The sequence below is a fragment of the Myxine glutinosa genome, chromosome 8 (assembly GCF_964187855.1).
Source record: "Myxine glutinosa chromosome 8, kmMyxGlut1.1, whole genome shotgun sequence".
NCBI lineage: Eukaryota > Metazoa > Chordata > Myxini > Myxiniformes > Myxinidae > Myxine > Myxine glutinosa.
The window spans coordinates 82,241,001-82,254,164 of record NC_136268.1 but is presented as its reverse complement, the minus strand read 5'-3'; the positions used below and the strand labels follow the sequence as shown (position 1 = coordinate 82,254,164).

The 13,164-nt window shown below is 49.1% G+C and overlaps 1 protein-coding gene across 1 annotated transcript in view; it reads right to left on the bottom strand.

Moving 5' to 3' along the window:
- Window positions 1-239: 239 nt before the first annotated feature.
- LOC137432639 (extracellular sulfatase Sulf-2) overlaps window positions 240-13,164 on the bottom strand; it is a 95,843-nt gene continuing 82,918 nt past the window's right edge. The window contains exon 18 of the mRNA XM_068124725.2: window positions 240-2,319. Within this exon, the coding sequence (XP_067980826.2) occupies window positions 2,307-2,319 (13 nt within the window). The 3' untranslated portion in view covers window positions 240-2,306. The remainder of the gene's footprint in view (window positions 2,320-13,164) is intronic.

The window sequence follows — 13,164 nt, the reverse complement described above, 5'->3', positions numbered from 1 at the left end:
AGTGGTAGTAGTAGTCGTAGTAGTAGTAGTAGTAGCAGTAGTAGTAGCAACAATATCAGTAGTGGTAGTAGTAGTCGTAGTAGTAGTAGTAGTAGTAGTAGTAGTAGTAGTAGTAGTAGTAGTAGTAGTAGTAGTCGTCGTCGTCGTCGTCATTGCAGTCGTACATAACTAAACCTTGAAGGAAATATTGGCATTGCAAAATATGAAATATGATATTTCAGAAACATGGATTTAGCAATATACATCCTTTATTGAGAGAAACTGCATTGTATTCAACACAATACATACTAGACAGATGAACAAAGAAATGCATGCGAGTATCCAGTGAAAAGTTCATAGATTAGTGGAAGAAAAAACAAAAACAATTTTTTTTTTTTGTATTATATAGACCTTCCACATTAAGTGGTACTGAGCTTAATGTGTTCAAAATTCAGCTGATCCACTCAGTCGTAAAGGGGCACACCGACACGGGGTTTAAAATCTCAAATGCAAACGAATGTTTGTGTTCAATAAAGTTAGCTTAAGTAGAAACAAAGCAATTGTTATCTTGTCTATGTTAGATAATCCCTGGGATTTTTCACAATAAATATTTGAAGAGGAGCCCACCCACAACTTAAGTGGTGACATGGGAGATGGAGGCTTACACATTCAGCTTTACAATCGTCCCTCTCTTTGCATCCCCAGAAAGCTCCCAACATGACTACACGAGTCACCACTGAGCATTCAAAAGGCGACATTCCACCTGAGATGGTCATACAGATGAAATAGTCCAAATTATTTGTGCCTAGTGGTATCAAGGTAGATTGCAGATGCAGGGTGGAGAACTAATATTCTCTAATCATCTCCACAATAATGTAGTTGCTTACTCCTTTTGTTTACAGGATTGAGATTCATTGAAGAGTTTTACACTTGGGAACTCATGAAGACCTCAAATCAATGAGATTCAGGGAGTTGAGGTGATGGAGGGTGTGAACTGATAGTTGTGCATTGACAACCACTCATCTTTGCATCTTCAGATGCATATGGCTGCCGAAGCAGTTCCTTGACTATTGGGCACAATCCTGGACGGTCGCCATTGCCATTCCGACGCAGGATACTCGAATGGCTCATTCATCCCAGTCAACTGGTACACATCTTGCTGACCTCGGAAGGATGGCAGGCTGAGTCAACCAACGTGGTGTTAATTCAACAACATGGCAGGGGCTTGAACTCAGGACCGTAAGATCTCAAGCCAGCCACCTTAACCGTTAAGTCAACAGCAGGCTCAATAGTGGTGCAATACTTGGATACAATAAGCAAGGGAGTGAACGAGCAAAATGAGAGAGAGAGCGAGAGAGAGAGCGAGAGAGAGAGCAAGAGAGCGAGAGATAGAGGGAGTGAGAGCAAGAGAGAAAGAGAGAGAGAGAGAGAGAGAGAGAGAGAGAGAGAGTATCTCTCTCGCTCACTCTCTCGCTCTCTCTCTCTCTCTCTCTCTCTCTCTCTCTCTCTTTCTCTCTCGCTCAGAGTGAGTGAGAGAGCGAGAGAGAGAGTGAGCGAGAAAGAGAGAGAGTGAGCGAGAGAGAGAGAGAGAGAGAGAGAGAGAGAGAGAGAGGGAGAGAGAAAGAGTGTGAGAGTGAGAGCAAGAGAGAGAGAGAGCGAGAGAGAGAGAGAGTGAGCGAGAGAGAGTGAGCGAGAGAGCGAGAGAGAGAGCGATAGAGAGAGCGAGCGAAAGTGCGAGAGAGCGAGAGTTGAGTAAGACAGTTGTAAACACAGTAAACACAGAAACATAGTAAGACAGTTGAGTTAGGGATGTGGTTAAAGGGGGGTAAAAATATTTTGTGGAGAGATGGGGGATGACATGAGATGGCAGTGCACTGTCTGGTAGAAACCCTCAAGGGAAGAGGAATGCAGATCTATAAAGCCACACTAGGCCACGATAACGGTAAGGTGTGCTCAGTGCTCGAGGAATTACATGGTAGTTTGTGGTGAATATTGTTATATATAAGCCTACCTTAGTAAACTATGTTCAAATAATGGTCAGAAACATGGCAGTGAAGCTGGTTGCCCCAAGAATCGGACCCGCAGCTTGTACACCTAGACGAGTCTCAGCCAATAGAAATGAACGAATACGAAAGTCTTGCGTATCCATTAGAGAATGGAGATATCACCCTCATTATATAAATCTATTGCTGGCAAAAGAAACAAGGAAAGGTAGATAAGGACATGGGTGTCTTTTCTATCCACCTGATCCCTTGGAACCCTTGCACTATATGAATATTAATTATTATTGGTTTACAGAGACACATTTGAGACCATCTTCAGCATCTTCAAGTCATTCTTCTTCGGGTGGTGTGGCCAAGGGATGGGAAGAGGGAGGGGAGAGAAGAACACATTAGGAAGACTGATAATGATTTGGTCAGTAGATAAATACAACAAGTACATTATAATTTAGAAAACAGACCAATATAAACACTAGTAGAGAAAACTGGTAAGATGGAAAAGCTATGAGTACATTTGAACTTTTAGCTAGCTTGCTCTCTCTCTCTGTGTCCTCCTTCTCCTCGCCTTGATCTGATTCTTTCACGTCGACCCTGCTGTCCATCTACCGTGCCACCTTTCCACTATTTCCTCCTTGCTCCGGTCATACACAAGCCTCGACTTCATACCAAAAAAGGACGAAAAAGGCAAGTTAAAAAGACTGCGTAGCCCAGGAAATGCGAAGGCTTTGTCTTTGCAGGTTGCTAAGAAACGATTGTGCACCCCATACATTGCATTGCAAGGGCCATGATAGGATAGTGCTCGAGGTACGCACCCTCGTCTCTGACATGTCTAGCCTGGGTTTGAATTCCGACCCAGCTATAAACTTTCATCCCGGTGTTTCACAAACACGATGAGACATCAATGTGTGTGCCTTCCCACAGTGTCCTTCGCGAAGAATAGTCGAGCTCCAACCAAGAAGAGGAAATGCGTTAGCTGCGTCCCAGAAAATGATGCTACCCACAGCCCTATGCTCCGTATGAAAGAAAAAGAAGACTATTGCGTTGTATAATCGAGAGAACGTTGTGGGGTACTCAGGGTATTTTTGAACATGGTGACTAAAAAACGTCTTTCAACTGAACAAACTCATTGAAGAAAGTTAATTCGGCTCACATTATCTTGTTTTATTTCTTAACGACTTTCTACCATATTTATGCAATACATAGGTGAAAAATGGACCACACCAGATGGTGTCTGACAGGATGGTGCAGAGGTAGTGCAATTATATTTTAGCCTTCTAGACTACATTTGATTCCAAACCAACGATAAAGTGTCAGATTGCTGTTCTGCAGGCATGCATCAGTGAGTCAGTGAGTGTCGTTCTTTGGGCGGACGTCAAAATGGGTGTCTCGTCTATTTGCATTAGTTGGTGAATGTTAAATCTCCCAAGTGCATTTTTGCAGGGAAGGCGATTTCTTGTCAGAACCCTGGAACTAGTTCTAAGTTGGTATTCTCACATATAAGGGGCCTGGAATGCATCAGCAGATCAGTTGCACAACCAAACTCCGAACAATGATGCAAAACCAGCAGCCGAGTGCTACACATGAGAAAGAAGAATAAAGTACACAAGATGATGCACTCCATTATTGCGAGGTTGTTGCACCATCCCGCACTATTTATTTATTTATGTTGAAGGTTCCAGTCACGGACTATGTAGTCCTCATCGAGGCCAGGCCTTAAATAAAATAGCTTCATTGATAGAAAAGTGAAGAAAGAGAGAATAGTCTAAGAGTTTTTGAGGATGTCAAAATAATCTGCTTTTTGAAAAGGGGCAGATCACAAGTGTTTGGAAAGACATGTGAAGGTAAAGAGTTCGTGTTTGGCAGTGGAGAGGAAAAACAAACATCATAACGGCCCACCGTTGAGTTGCCAATGGCCACACAATAAATAAATAAAAAACACCAAATTAAAAAATAATAAACCACTAAAAAAATTAAAAATTATATTTATAAATAAATAAATATAAATAATAAAATAATAAAATTAATAATAAATAATAAATAATAATAATGAATAAAATAAAAATAATAAACCATCAAATAAAAAAATAACGAACGAATGACTTTCTCCTTGAAATATTTGAAGAACGCATAATTTCGCCAAATATCCGAACAGTCTGCCACGGAATTACAAAGGCCGCTCGGAGCTCAAAATTAAATCCATGATATTATTTTCCATGGGAACATTCGAAAAGTCAATCTTTACACAAAAGTCACAAACTATGATAGAGGTGAAGGGGAAAGTTGTGTAATTGTGCAACTCATACGACGAGGACTTGTGTTACAGAGGAATGAATAATAATTTAGTCTGTCTGTTGGAAGAAGGTTGTTGTGAAGTTGGTGCAACATCCTGCACTAACCACAGTCAGTGGAACCAACCTCCACATTCTCCTCAATCTCAATCTTCCCTCCAAGTCTTCAAGACAGTTGTTCACCACCATCTCAGATTGACCCCCATCAGAAACCGTTATATTTTCTACCCCCTGTTAACCACCCCTCCTAGACTCCCCACATTCCAAATTTCCAGTTTTCCCTTCCTGAGAGTTTCCTTCTGTATCCATCTTGTCCATCCCATGCATCCTCTCCTCCCTCTCATTCCTCCCAACACACATTATTTGTCCAAGTCTAACTCTATTTTGTGATTCAGCCCTGCTGGTGGTGTTTTCCCCCCTCTCTCCACTGTTCCTTTTGTTCTGTTATGTCCTGATCCGCTAAGTGTTCTAGCTCTTCCACGAGCCTTGACTCTGCATACAAAAACAAAATGGAGGAAAAATAGTCACATTGCAAATATTGTTCATGATAAATAAATAACCAAAGACTATTATTTATATCATTGTTGCTTTGTTCACATTAAAACTCTTCAATCCTAAATGTATATTTATCATCGTGTGTGTGTGTGTGTGTGTGTGTGTGTGTGTGTGTGTGTGTGTGTGTGCGCGCCGCTATGTTAGTGTTGAAAACTTACATTTTTTAATGACGAGGGTTTTTACCCTTTAGAACTGTAATACCATATAATATAGTATGACTTGCATCAAGATATGGATGCCTAATTAAGACTTCCTCAACAGGGGAAGGCTTATTGCTGTAGTAGGGTTTTTTCTACAATTGGTGCCCCCAGTTTTTAATATTATCACAGAGTTTCTTCAACCCCGAGGAGTACTAAACCATAATTTGTATAAAAAAAAAACATTCTTCATGCACCCGTAAGTTCCAAAAATTTTCAGCTGTATCTCAGATCTGGTGGGACTTTCGGAATGAAATTTTGCATCAATCAAGGGAATAGAAAGTATATGGGCTTGACATTTTTTTTTGACCTTGACCTAATTTTAAGGTCACGACCCCATTATAAACATTTTAACATTTTTTCAACTTAACTCGACTAAGATTTCTCTGAATGGAATGAAATTGCTTTCCCTAGATAGCCTCAGACAAGGCACATTTACGCTAAATTTACATCATACCCCTCCACCCTAAAGGTCAACGTCAAATGGTGGCTAGTCTAAAAAAAACAAAAAACTTTTTGTTTGCCAACAGAGGACCTGTCTGCCAACACTGGCCATTGGTGGATGCCAACATTAAAGATCTCACAGGTATCTCGCAAAGAGTAGGCGAGTTATCACAGGTGCCCTGGCCAAATTCCAAATCCCTGCCACCTCCAGATGAACGTCAGGCCTGGACATTGCACGTCATCACTCAATTTTGTGAACGTGGAATCCCAAAGACCACTTGGCCTTCCAAGATGTTCTTGTATCCTAATAGCGAACTCGCACTGAAGTTGTGCACCTGATATTTGATTAGTGGCCTGATATTACTTGTGCACCTGATATTACCTTTTTTGGATCATGTCCTAATAAACAAAAAACACCTTTTTGATCACACCTTGAATGTCCTCCGATTTTCACGAGGTTGAGTTTTATGGATCGATTGTAGATGGGGACACATTTTCCTAAATGACACTCTAGCCCTACATGTTGAAGGTCAATGTCCTATGGTGGTCCAAAAAATATGGCTATCATTGTTGAAAAAATAGCCAAGTAAGTCTAGTAAAGCAAAAAAAAAATCAAGGCCTTCCGGTCCCTTGAGCAAGGCTGCGACTTCGACGTCTGCACGGCTTCAAAGTTTTATGTATTTTTCCAATTTGTGTCTTTGTCAAATTTCCGCTCGTTATTTCATTGTCTATGTGTACTGTGTGTTTTCGAGTTAAGCCTGGTTTGCAATTCGCAAACTTGTGTATAATTTAATCGTTTTCTACTCGCACCACGTGTGCGACCTGGCAACTTGAGGCTTCTCTCACCCAGGCGGTTTTGTGTATTTAAGTTCTTTCCTTCGCTGTATTGCTTAATTTCTTAGATTTCCTTTTCTCCCCCTAACTTCCCTGAATATCTATCCTTTGTTTAATGTTCCATATACCAAAAAAACAACAACAAACAAACAAAAAAATTATTCTGCTGTTGTACTTGTGTGCTTCCCTCTCTTTCCCAATCTTGTCTCCCGCTCCCTTTTGTGTATGTTTTGTGTGTTCGGTTTTTTTTTTTTTTGTGATTGATGTTAGCTTTTACACGAGCCTCGATCTTGTATACAAAAATAAAAAATAAAAAATAAATAAAAGGCCAAGGGTAAGGGTAAGGGTAAGTAAGGGTAAGCCAAGGGTAAGCCTCCCCAGTCGAGAGAGCCTTAGTGATCACTTTGTGATCACAGATATCTAGTTTCCTACTGTGAATTCCATAATAACTTGTAATAAAGGAGAGAAATAATGTGTTGCAATGATTTAGGAAAAAAAAAAAGAAGAAGAAGAAGAAGAAGAAGAAGAAGAAGAAGGCAGGTACATTTCCCTGCCAGAATAACATGAACACCTATGATTATAAATCAACTTTATTTTAACAATCAGTGATACAAATACAATTAAGTTAACGACATGTATTAGGACCTGCTTTGGAATCATGCAATGTTTGGACCCATGAAGACCTCAAATCAATGATATTCCGTATGGCAGCCTGAGCCACATTTTGCTAAATGTGGAATACATTTTTATTGCAGCTCTTGAATATTACATGGCAAAAGTCAGCTTTTCCTCAGCTGGCGCTTCATGTTCCCAGATCTGTTTGATGTCATTAATGTCAGGACTCAGCGGTGCCGAGGGAATAAGCTGCAGCCCATTCTGTCTCTTCCAGGTATAGGGGGTCTGACAGAAGTCACGTGGCACCATCTTCCTGTAGTAAATGCATTCCATACTGTAAAATTCCATGCAGGTATAGTTTCTTGTAAGCCATCGAGGAATTTTGGAGTGTGGAGCACATTTACTGGAGGAAGATGGTACCACACGCCATACATACATCCAAAACCACCTCTGCCTGGATCTGATGTAATGGGCCTGCAGCTTATTCCTTGGGCACCACACGTCTTGACATGAATGCCATCAAACACGTCTGGGAACATGTTGATCGAGAGCTACGGAAAAGCAAACACCTCTGCCAAGTAATACGCAAGAGCTGCAACAGAATTCTACTCCACGCTCAGCAAAACCTGGATCAGGTGTCACAGATATCATTGTCTTTATGCCTTAAACAGGTTGAAGCGAAGTAGTGTATGATGGCAAAGTTTATAACACCAGATACTCATATATTGTTGTGGAAATGACTGCAAATTTCAAATCTAACGGAAGACCAAATACTGCATTGGAGTCATCATAAGGAACCCGAAAACGTAAAGATCAAAGATGGAGTCATCATAAGGAACCCGAATACGTAAAGATCAAAGATGGAGTCATCATAAGGAACCCGAATACGTAAAGATCAAAGATGGAGTCATCATAAGGAACCCGAAAACGTAAAGATCAAAGATGGAGTCATCATAAGGAACCCGAATACGTAAAGATCAAAGATGGAGTCATCATAAGGAACCCGAATACGTAAAGATCAAAGATGGAGTCATCATAAGGAACCCGAATACGTAAAGATCAAAGATGGAGTTGTAGGAGCTATGCTCCAACGTAAATCGAAAGAATGGACGCGACAAAAAGCTGGAATTCGTCCGAGTTTCTTTATTGTGTCAAATCAACTCGGGTACTCTGAGAAGCCCGTTTATCGGGCAGCAATATAATACACATTATCCCGGAGCGTTTGCCCGGGAAAGGCGAGAGGGGGCGTGCCCGGGCGTCCTGGACGAGGCCTGGCAAGTCGAGAGCGGGCATGCCCGGGCGCGCCTGGGCATCCCGGATGAGGCCTGGCAAGTCGAGAGCGGGCATGCCCGGGCGTGCCTGGGCGTCCCGGACGAGGCCTGGCAAGTCGAGAGCGGGCATGCCCGGGCGTCCTGGGCGAGCCCGGCATGGTGATCGCTCCGCCTCCTCGGTAGGTGCAAGGCGATTGTGTATACCCAGCGGTAGCCGCTACATACGTCCCCCCAGAATCGACTTGCACCGGCAGGGTCAATTTAAGGGGGGTCCTGATTACCCGGCCGAAGCGACCCCTGGCGGGTCGTGGGGGGGGGGGTCCGGTGTGGTGGTGGGCGGTCGAGTGGGGGGCACCGTGGGCGGGGGGCGGCCTCGCCGTGGCGGAAGGGCCAACCGTGGCGGTTGGTCGATGTCCACGTGCGCCGGCTTGAGGCGGTCCACCGCAATCCGGTCCGACCTGCCGCCGATGTCGATGACGAACGACTTGTCATCCCATCGCAGGACCCGGAAGGGCCCGTCGTACGGCGGCCGGAGTGGCCCCCGATGTGCGTCATGACGCACAAAAACGTACTCCGCTGTGCGAAGCGCTGGGGGGACGTAGGACTGGGGGTCACCGTGGTGGGACGTTGGCACGAGGGCAAACCGTCGGGCGGTCTCCTGGAGGTCCGAGCGCTGGTGAGCTGCGGACCAGGGACTGGTAGCGTCGGGTACGAATTCGCCCGGGACGCGTAGCGCCTGGCCGTAGACAAGCTCGGCGGTGGACGCCCGGAGGTCCTCCTTGGGGGCCGTGCGGAGGCCCAAAAGGACCCACGGCAGCCGGTCGGCCCAACCGCCGTCCTGAAGGCCGGCCATGAGCGCGGCCTTCATGGAGCGGTGGAATCGCTCGCACAACCCGTTGGCTTGGGGGTGGTAGGCCGTAGTATGGTGGAGCTTGACCCCCAGGTTGCGGGCGACCGCGCCCCACAGCTCAGAGGTGAAATGCGGTCCGCGGTCTGACGAGATGTCCGCCGGTGCGCCGAAGCGGGCGACCCAGGTGGCGATGAAAGCCTGCGCCACGTCGGCGGTGGTGGTGGAGACGAGGGGAACGGCCTCCGGCCACCTGGTGGTCCTGTCCACCATGGTAAGCAGGTGTGTGAAACCCCGTGATGGGGGGAGGGGGCCCACCAGGTCCACGTTGACGTGGTCGAAACGTCGTTCGGCCACGGTGAAAGGTGCCAGCGGGGCCTGGGTGTGTCGGTGGACCTTGGCCTGTTGGCAGGCTGTGCAGGTGCTGGTCCAATCGCGGACGTCCCGTCGAAGGCCGTGCCAGACAAATCGCGCCGACACCAGCTTCTGGGAAGCTTTCCGGCCCCGGTGGGAAAGGCCATGGAGGGAGGCGAAGATGCGGTGTTGCCAGGTAACGGGCATGATGGGGCGAGGCTGGCCTTGGGAGACGTCGCAGAGCAGGACAGTATCCGCGAAGGGGATGTCGGCCAGGCGGAGGCCCGTGTCCGCCGCCCGGAGGGCTTGCACCGTGGTGTTGGTGGTTTGGTCCGCCGCCATAAGCCGCCGCCGAGGTGGACCACGTTCGCGCTGGCCCGAGAAAGACAGTCGGCCACGGCGTTGTCTTTGCCGGCGACGTGCCGGATGTCCGTGGTAAACTCCGACACGGCGGAGAGGTGGCGCTGTTGGCGGGCCGACCACGGCTCCGTGACCGTGGCCATTGCGTAAACCAACGGCTTGTGGTCGACGAACGCCGTGAAGGGTCGGCCCTCCAGGAGGTGGCGGAAATGGCGAACGGCCAGGTGTAGACCGAGGAGCTCACGGTCAAACGTGCTATATTTGAGCTCGTTCGGCCGGAGTTGCCGGCTGAAAAAAGCGAGTGGCTGCCAAACCCCGTTCACCCATTGCTCATGTACGGCGCCCACCGCGTAGTCGGAGGCATCCGTGGTGAGGGCGATGGGAGCGTTGAGCACCGGGTGAGCGAGCAGTGTTGCGTCGGCGAGGGCCCGCTTTGAGCTTTTAAAGGCCGCGTCCATTGCTGCGGACCATACGACGTCGTGCTTGACCGGCTTGCCCCGGAGGGCTTCGTAGAGGGGCCGCATGAGTTGAGCAGCGCAGGGCACGAAGCGGTGATAGAAATTCACCATTCCCAGGAATTCCTGCAGGGCCTTTATGGAGCGGGGACGCGGAAACGTGGTGATGGCCTCGACCTTGGTTGGCAGCAGCACGGCCCCGTTCTTGGTGATGTGGTGGCCCAAAAAATCAACGGCCGTCGTGCCGAAGTGGCATTTGGCTGGGTTGACGATGAGGCCGTGCTCGCTGAGGCGCCCGAACAGTGTTCGGAGGTGGAGGAGGTGCTCGGCCCGGGACGTGCTGGCGACGAGGATGTCGTCCAGGTAAACGAAGAGGAATGGCAGGTCGCGCAGCACGCCGTCCATGAAGCGCTGGAACGCCTGAGCCACGTTCTTGAGGCCAAACGGCATTCGCAGGAATTCGAATAAGCTGAACGGCGTGATGATGGCCGTTTTTGGGATGTCGGCCACCCTGACAGGTACCTGGTGATATCCCCGTATTAAATCGATTTTTGAAAAAATGACCCGTCCTGCCAAACAGGCGGAGAAGTCTTGGATTTGCGAGATCGAATACCTGTTCGGGGGTGGTAGCGTCGTTAAGGCGGCGGTAGTCGCCACATGGGCGCCAGCCGCCCCCTGGTTTTGGGACGATGTGTAGTGGCGAAGCCCACGCGCTATCGGAGCGCCGCACGATGCCGAGGTGTTCCAAAGCGTCGAACTCGGCTTTGGCCACGGCGAGCTTGGCTGGGTCGAGGCGGCGGGCTCTGGCGTAGACCGGCAGGCCCGTGGTTGGTATGTGGTGCTCGATCCCATGTCGTACTGCGACGGCCGAAAACGTCGGCTGCGTGAGGGCCGGGAACCCACGTGAGCAGGCGAGCAAACTCGTTCGCCGCCGGGAGGAGCATGCCAGCTCGGTCGGGGCGGAGTTGCTCAATGTGCATGCCAGGGAGCTGAAGGTCTCGGCGTTGATGAGGCGACGCCGTTGGACGTCCACCAGCAGTCCGTGTGCGCAGAGGAAGTCGGCGCCTAGCAGAGCCATGGGCACGCTTGCGGTTACAAAAGTCCAATTAAAGCGTTGGCCGCCGAAGCAGAGGGTGACGTTGCGTGGGCCGAAGGTGCGGATGGCCGATCCGTTGGCCGCAACCAAGGAGGGGCCGCAAACCGCGGACTGCCTGTCCTGATCGGAGGCGGGTATGACGCTCATTTGGGCGCCGGTGTCACACAGGAAGCGCCGTCCGGACGCTTTGTCCGTGATGAAAAGTAAGTTGCCCGTGTGGTCGGCGTTAATGGCTGGTAATGAATGCCGGCCCGGCCGTTTCCCGGCTTGCCGAAGGTGCACGGGGGTCGGCATGTCCGGGCCTTCTGTCCGAACCTGGCATGATAATAACACCACGCCTGGTCAGGTGGAGGCTCCGGTCGTCGTGCTGGAGGTGGTCGGCGCGGCGTAGCGGCCGCCAATTGCGTCGGCAGTTCGGTCGTCGACCGTGCCGGGTACTCGGGTGCCATGGGTGTTGCTTCGGACGGCGGTGGGCTCCAGGTCGCTGCTCCAATGCGTTGGCCTGCCGCGGAGATCTTGTCGGCTTCCCTGGCAAGGGCGCGGGGATCCGTGATCGTCGTGCTTGCCAGGGCGAGGCGTACCGGGCTAGGCAGCTGACGGAGGAACAGCTCCCGGAACAGGAATGCCGGAGAGTGCTCGCCGAGCAGCGAAAGCATGTAGTCCATTCGCTTGGAAGGGTGCGTGTCGCCGAGCTCGGGCAGGTCGAGCAGGCGCCGTGCGCGTTCTGCTGATGAGAGGGCGAAAGCGTCGAGGAGGAGCTTTTTAATCGCGTCGTATTTGTCAGCGGCTGGCGGGCTCTCGAGGAGGCTCAGGGCGCGGGCCGCGGTGGCTGAGCCGAGTGCTGCTACCACATGGTGGAAGCGGGTGTCGTCGGCCGTGATGCCTCGCAGGGCAAACAGGGAGTCCGCCTGGGCGAACCAAACTGCCGCGTGAGCCTCCCAGAAGGTAGGCAGTTTGAGGGCAACTGCCGTGTCCATGTCGGGTCACCAATGTAGGAGCTATGCTCCAACGTAAATCGAAAGAATGGACGCGACAAAAAGCTGGAATTCGTCCGAGTTTCTTTATTGTGTCAAATCAACTCGGGTACTCTGAGTAGCCTGTTTATCGGGCAGCAATATATATACACATTATCCCGGAGCGTTTGCCCGGGAAAGGCGAGAGGGGGCGTGCCCGGGCGTCCTGGGCGAGCCCGGCATGGTGATCGCTCCGCGTTCTCGGTAGGTGCAAGGCGATTGTGTATACCCAGCGGTAGCTGCTACAGAGTCATCATAAGGAACCCGAATACGTAAAGATCAAAGATGGAGTCAACATAAGGAACCCGAATACGTAAAGATCAAAGATGGAGTCATCAGAAGGAACCCGAATACGTAAAGATCAAAGATGGAGACATCAGGAGGAAAGATAATTCAGCCCCTTCAGTATTCAACTCCCATTCTCTTCAATCTCACTCTTTACTCCAAGTCTTAAAGACAGCTGTTCACCACCATCTCAGATCATCCCCCATCCAAAACCACAATCGTTTACACCCGTCGAACCCCCACCGGATCCCAAGGGCCAATCTCCTTCCAAATTTCCAGTCTTTCCTTCCTTGCGAATTTGCTTCTCTATCTATATTGTCCACTCCCTGCATCCTCCCCTACCCTCTTACACGCCTCCCTTGCTTATCCGTCTCTGTCTATTTTGTCCCTCCGTCATGCTGTTATATGTCCCCCCCCCCCCCCCCCTTCTCTTTCTGCTCTTCCCTTTGTTCGGTTGTGTTCTGATCCATTCGGTGGGGTTTTTTGTATACAGAGGGAAGGCTCGTGGAAGAGATGGAACACTGAACGGTTTTCAGGACAAAAAGAAATATCAACAGCAGGGGTGAAGGAC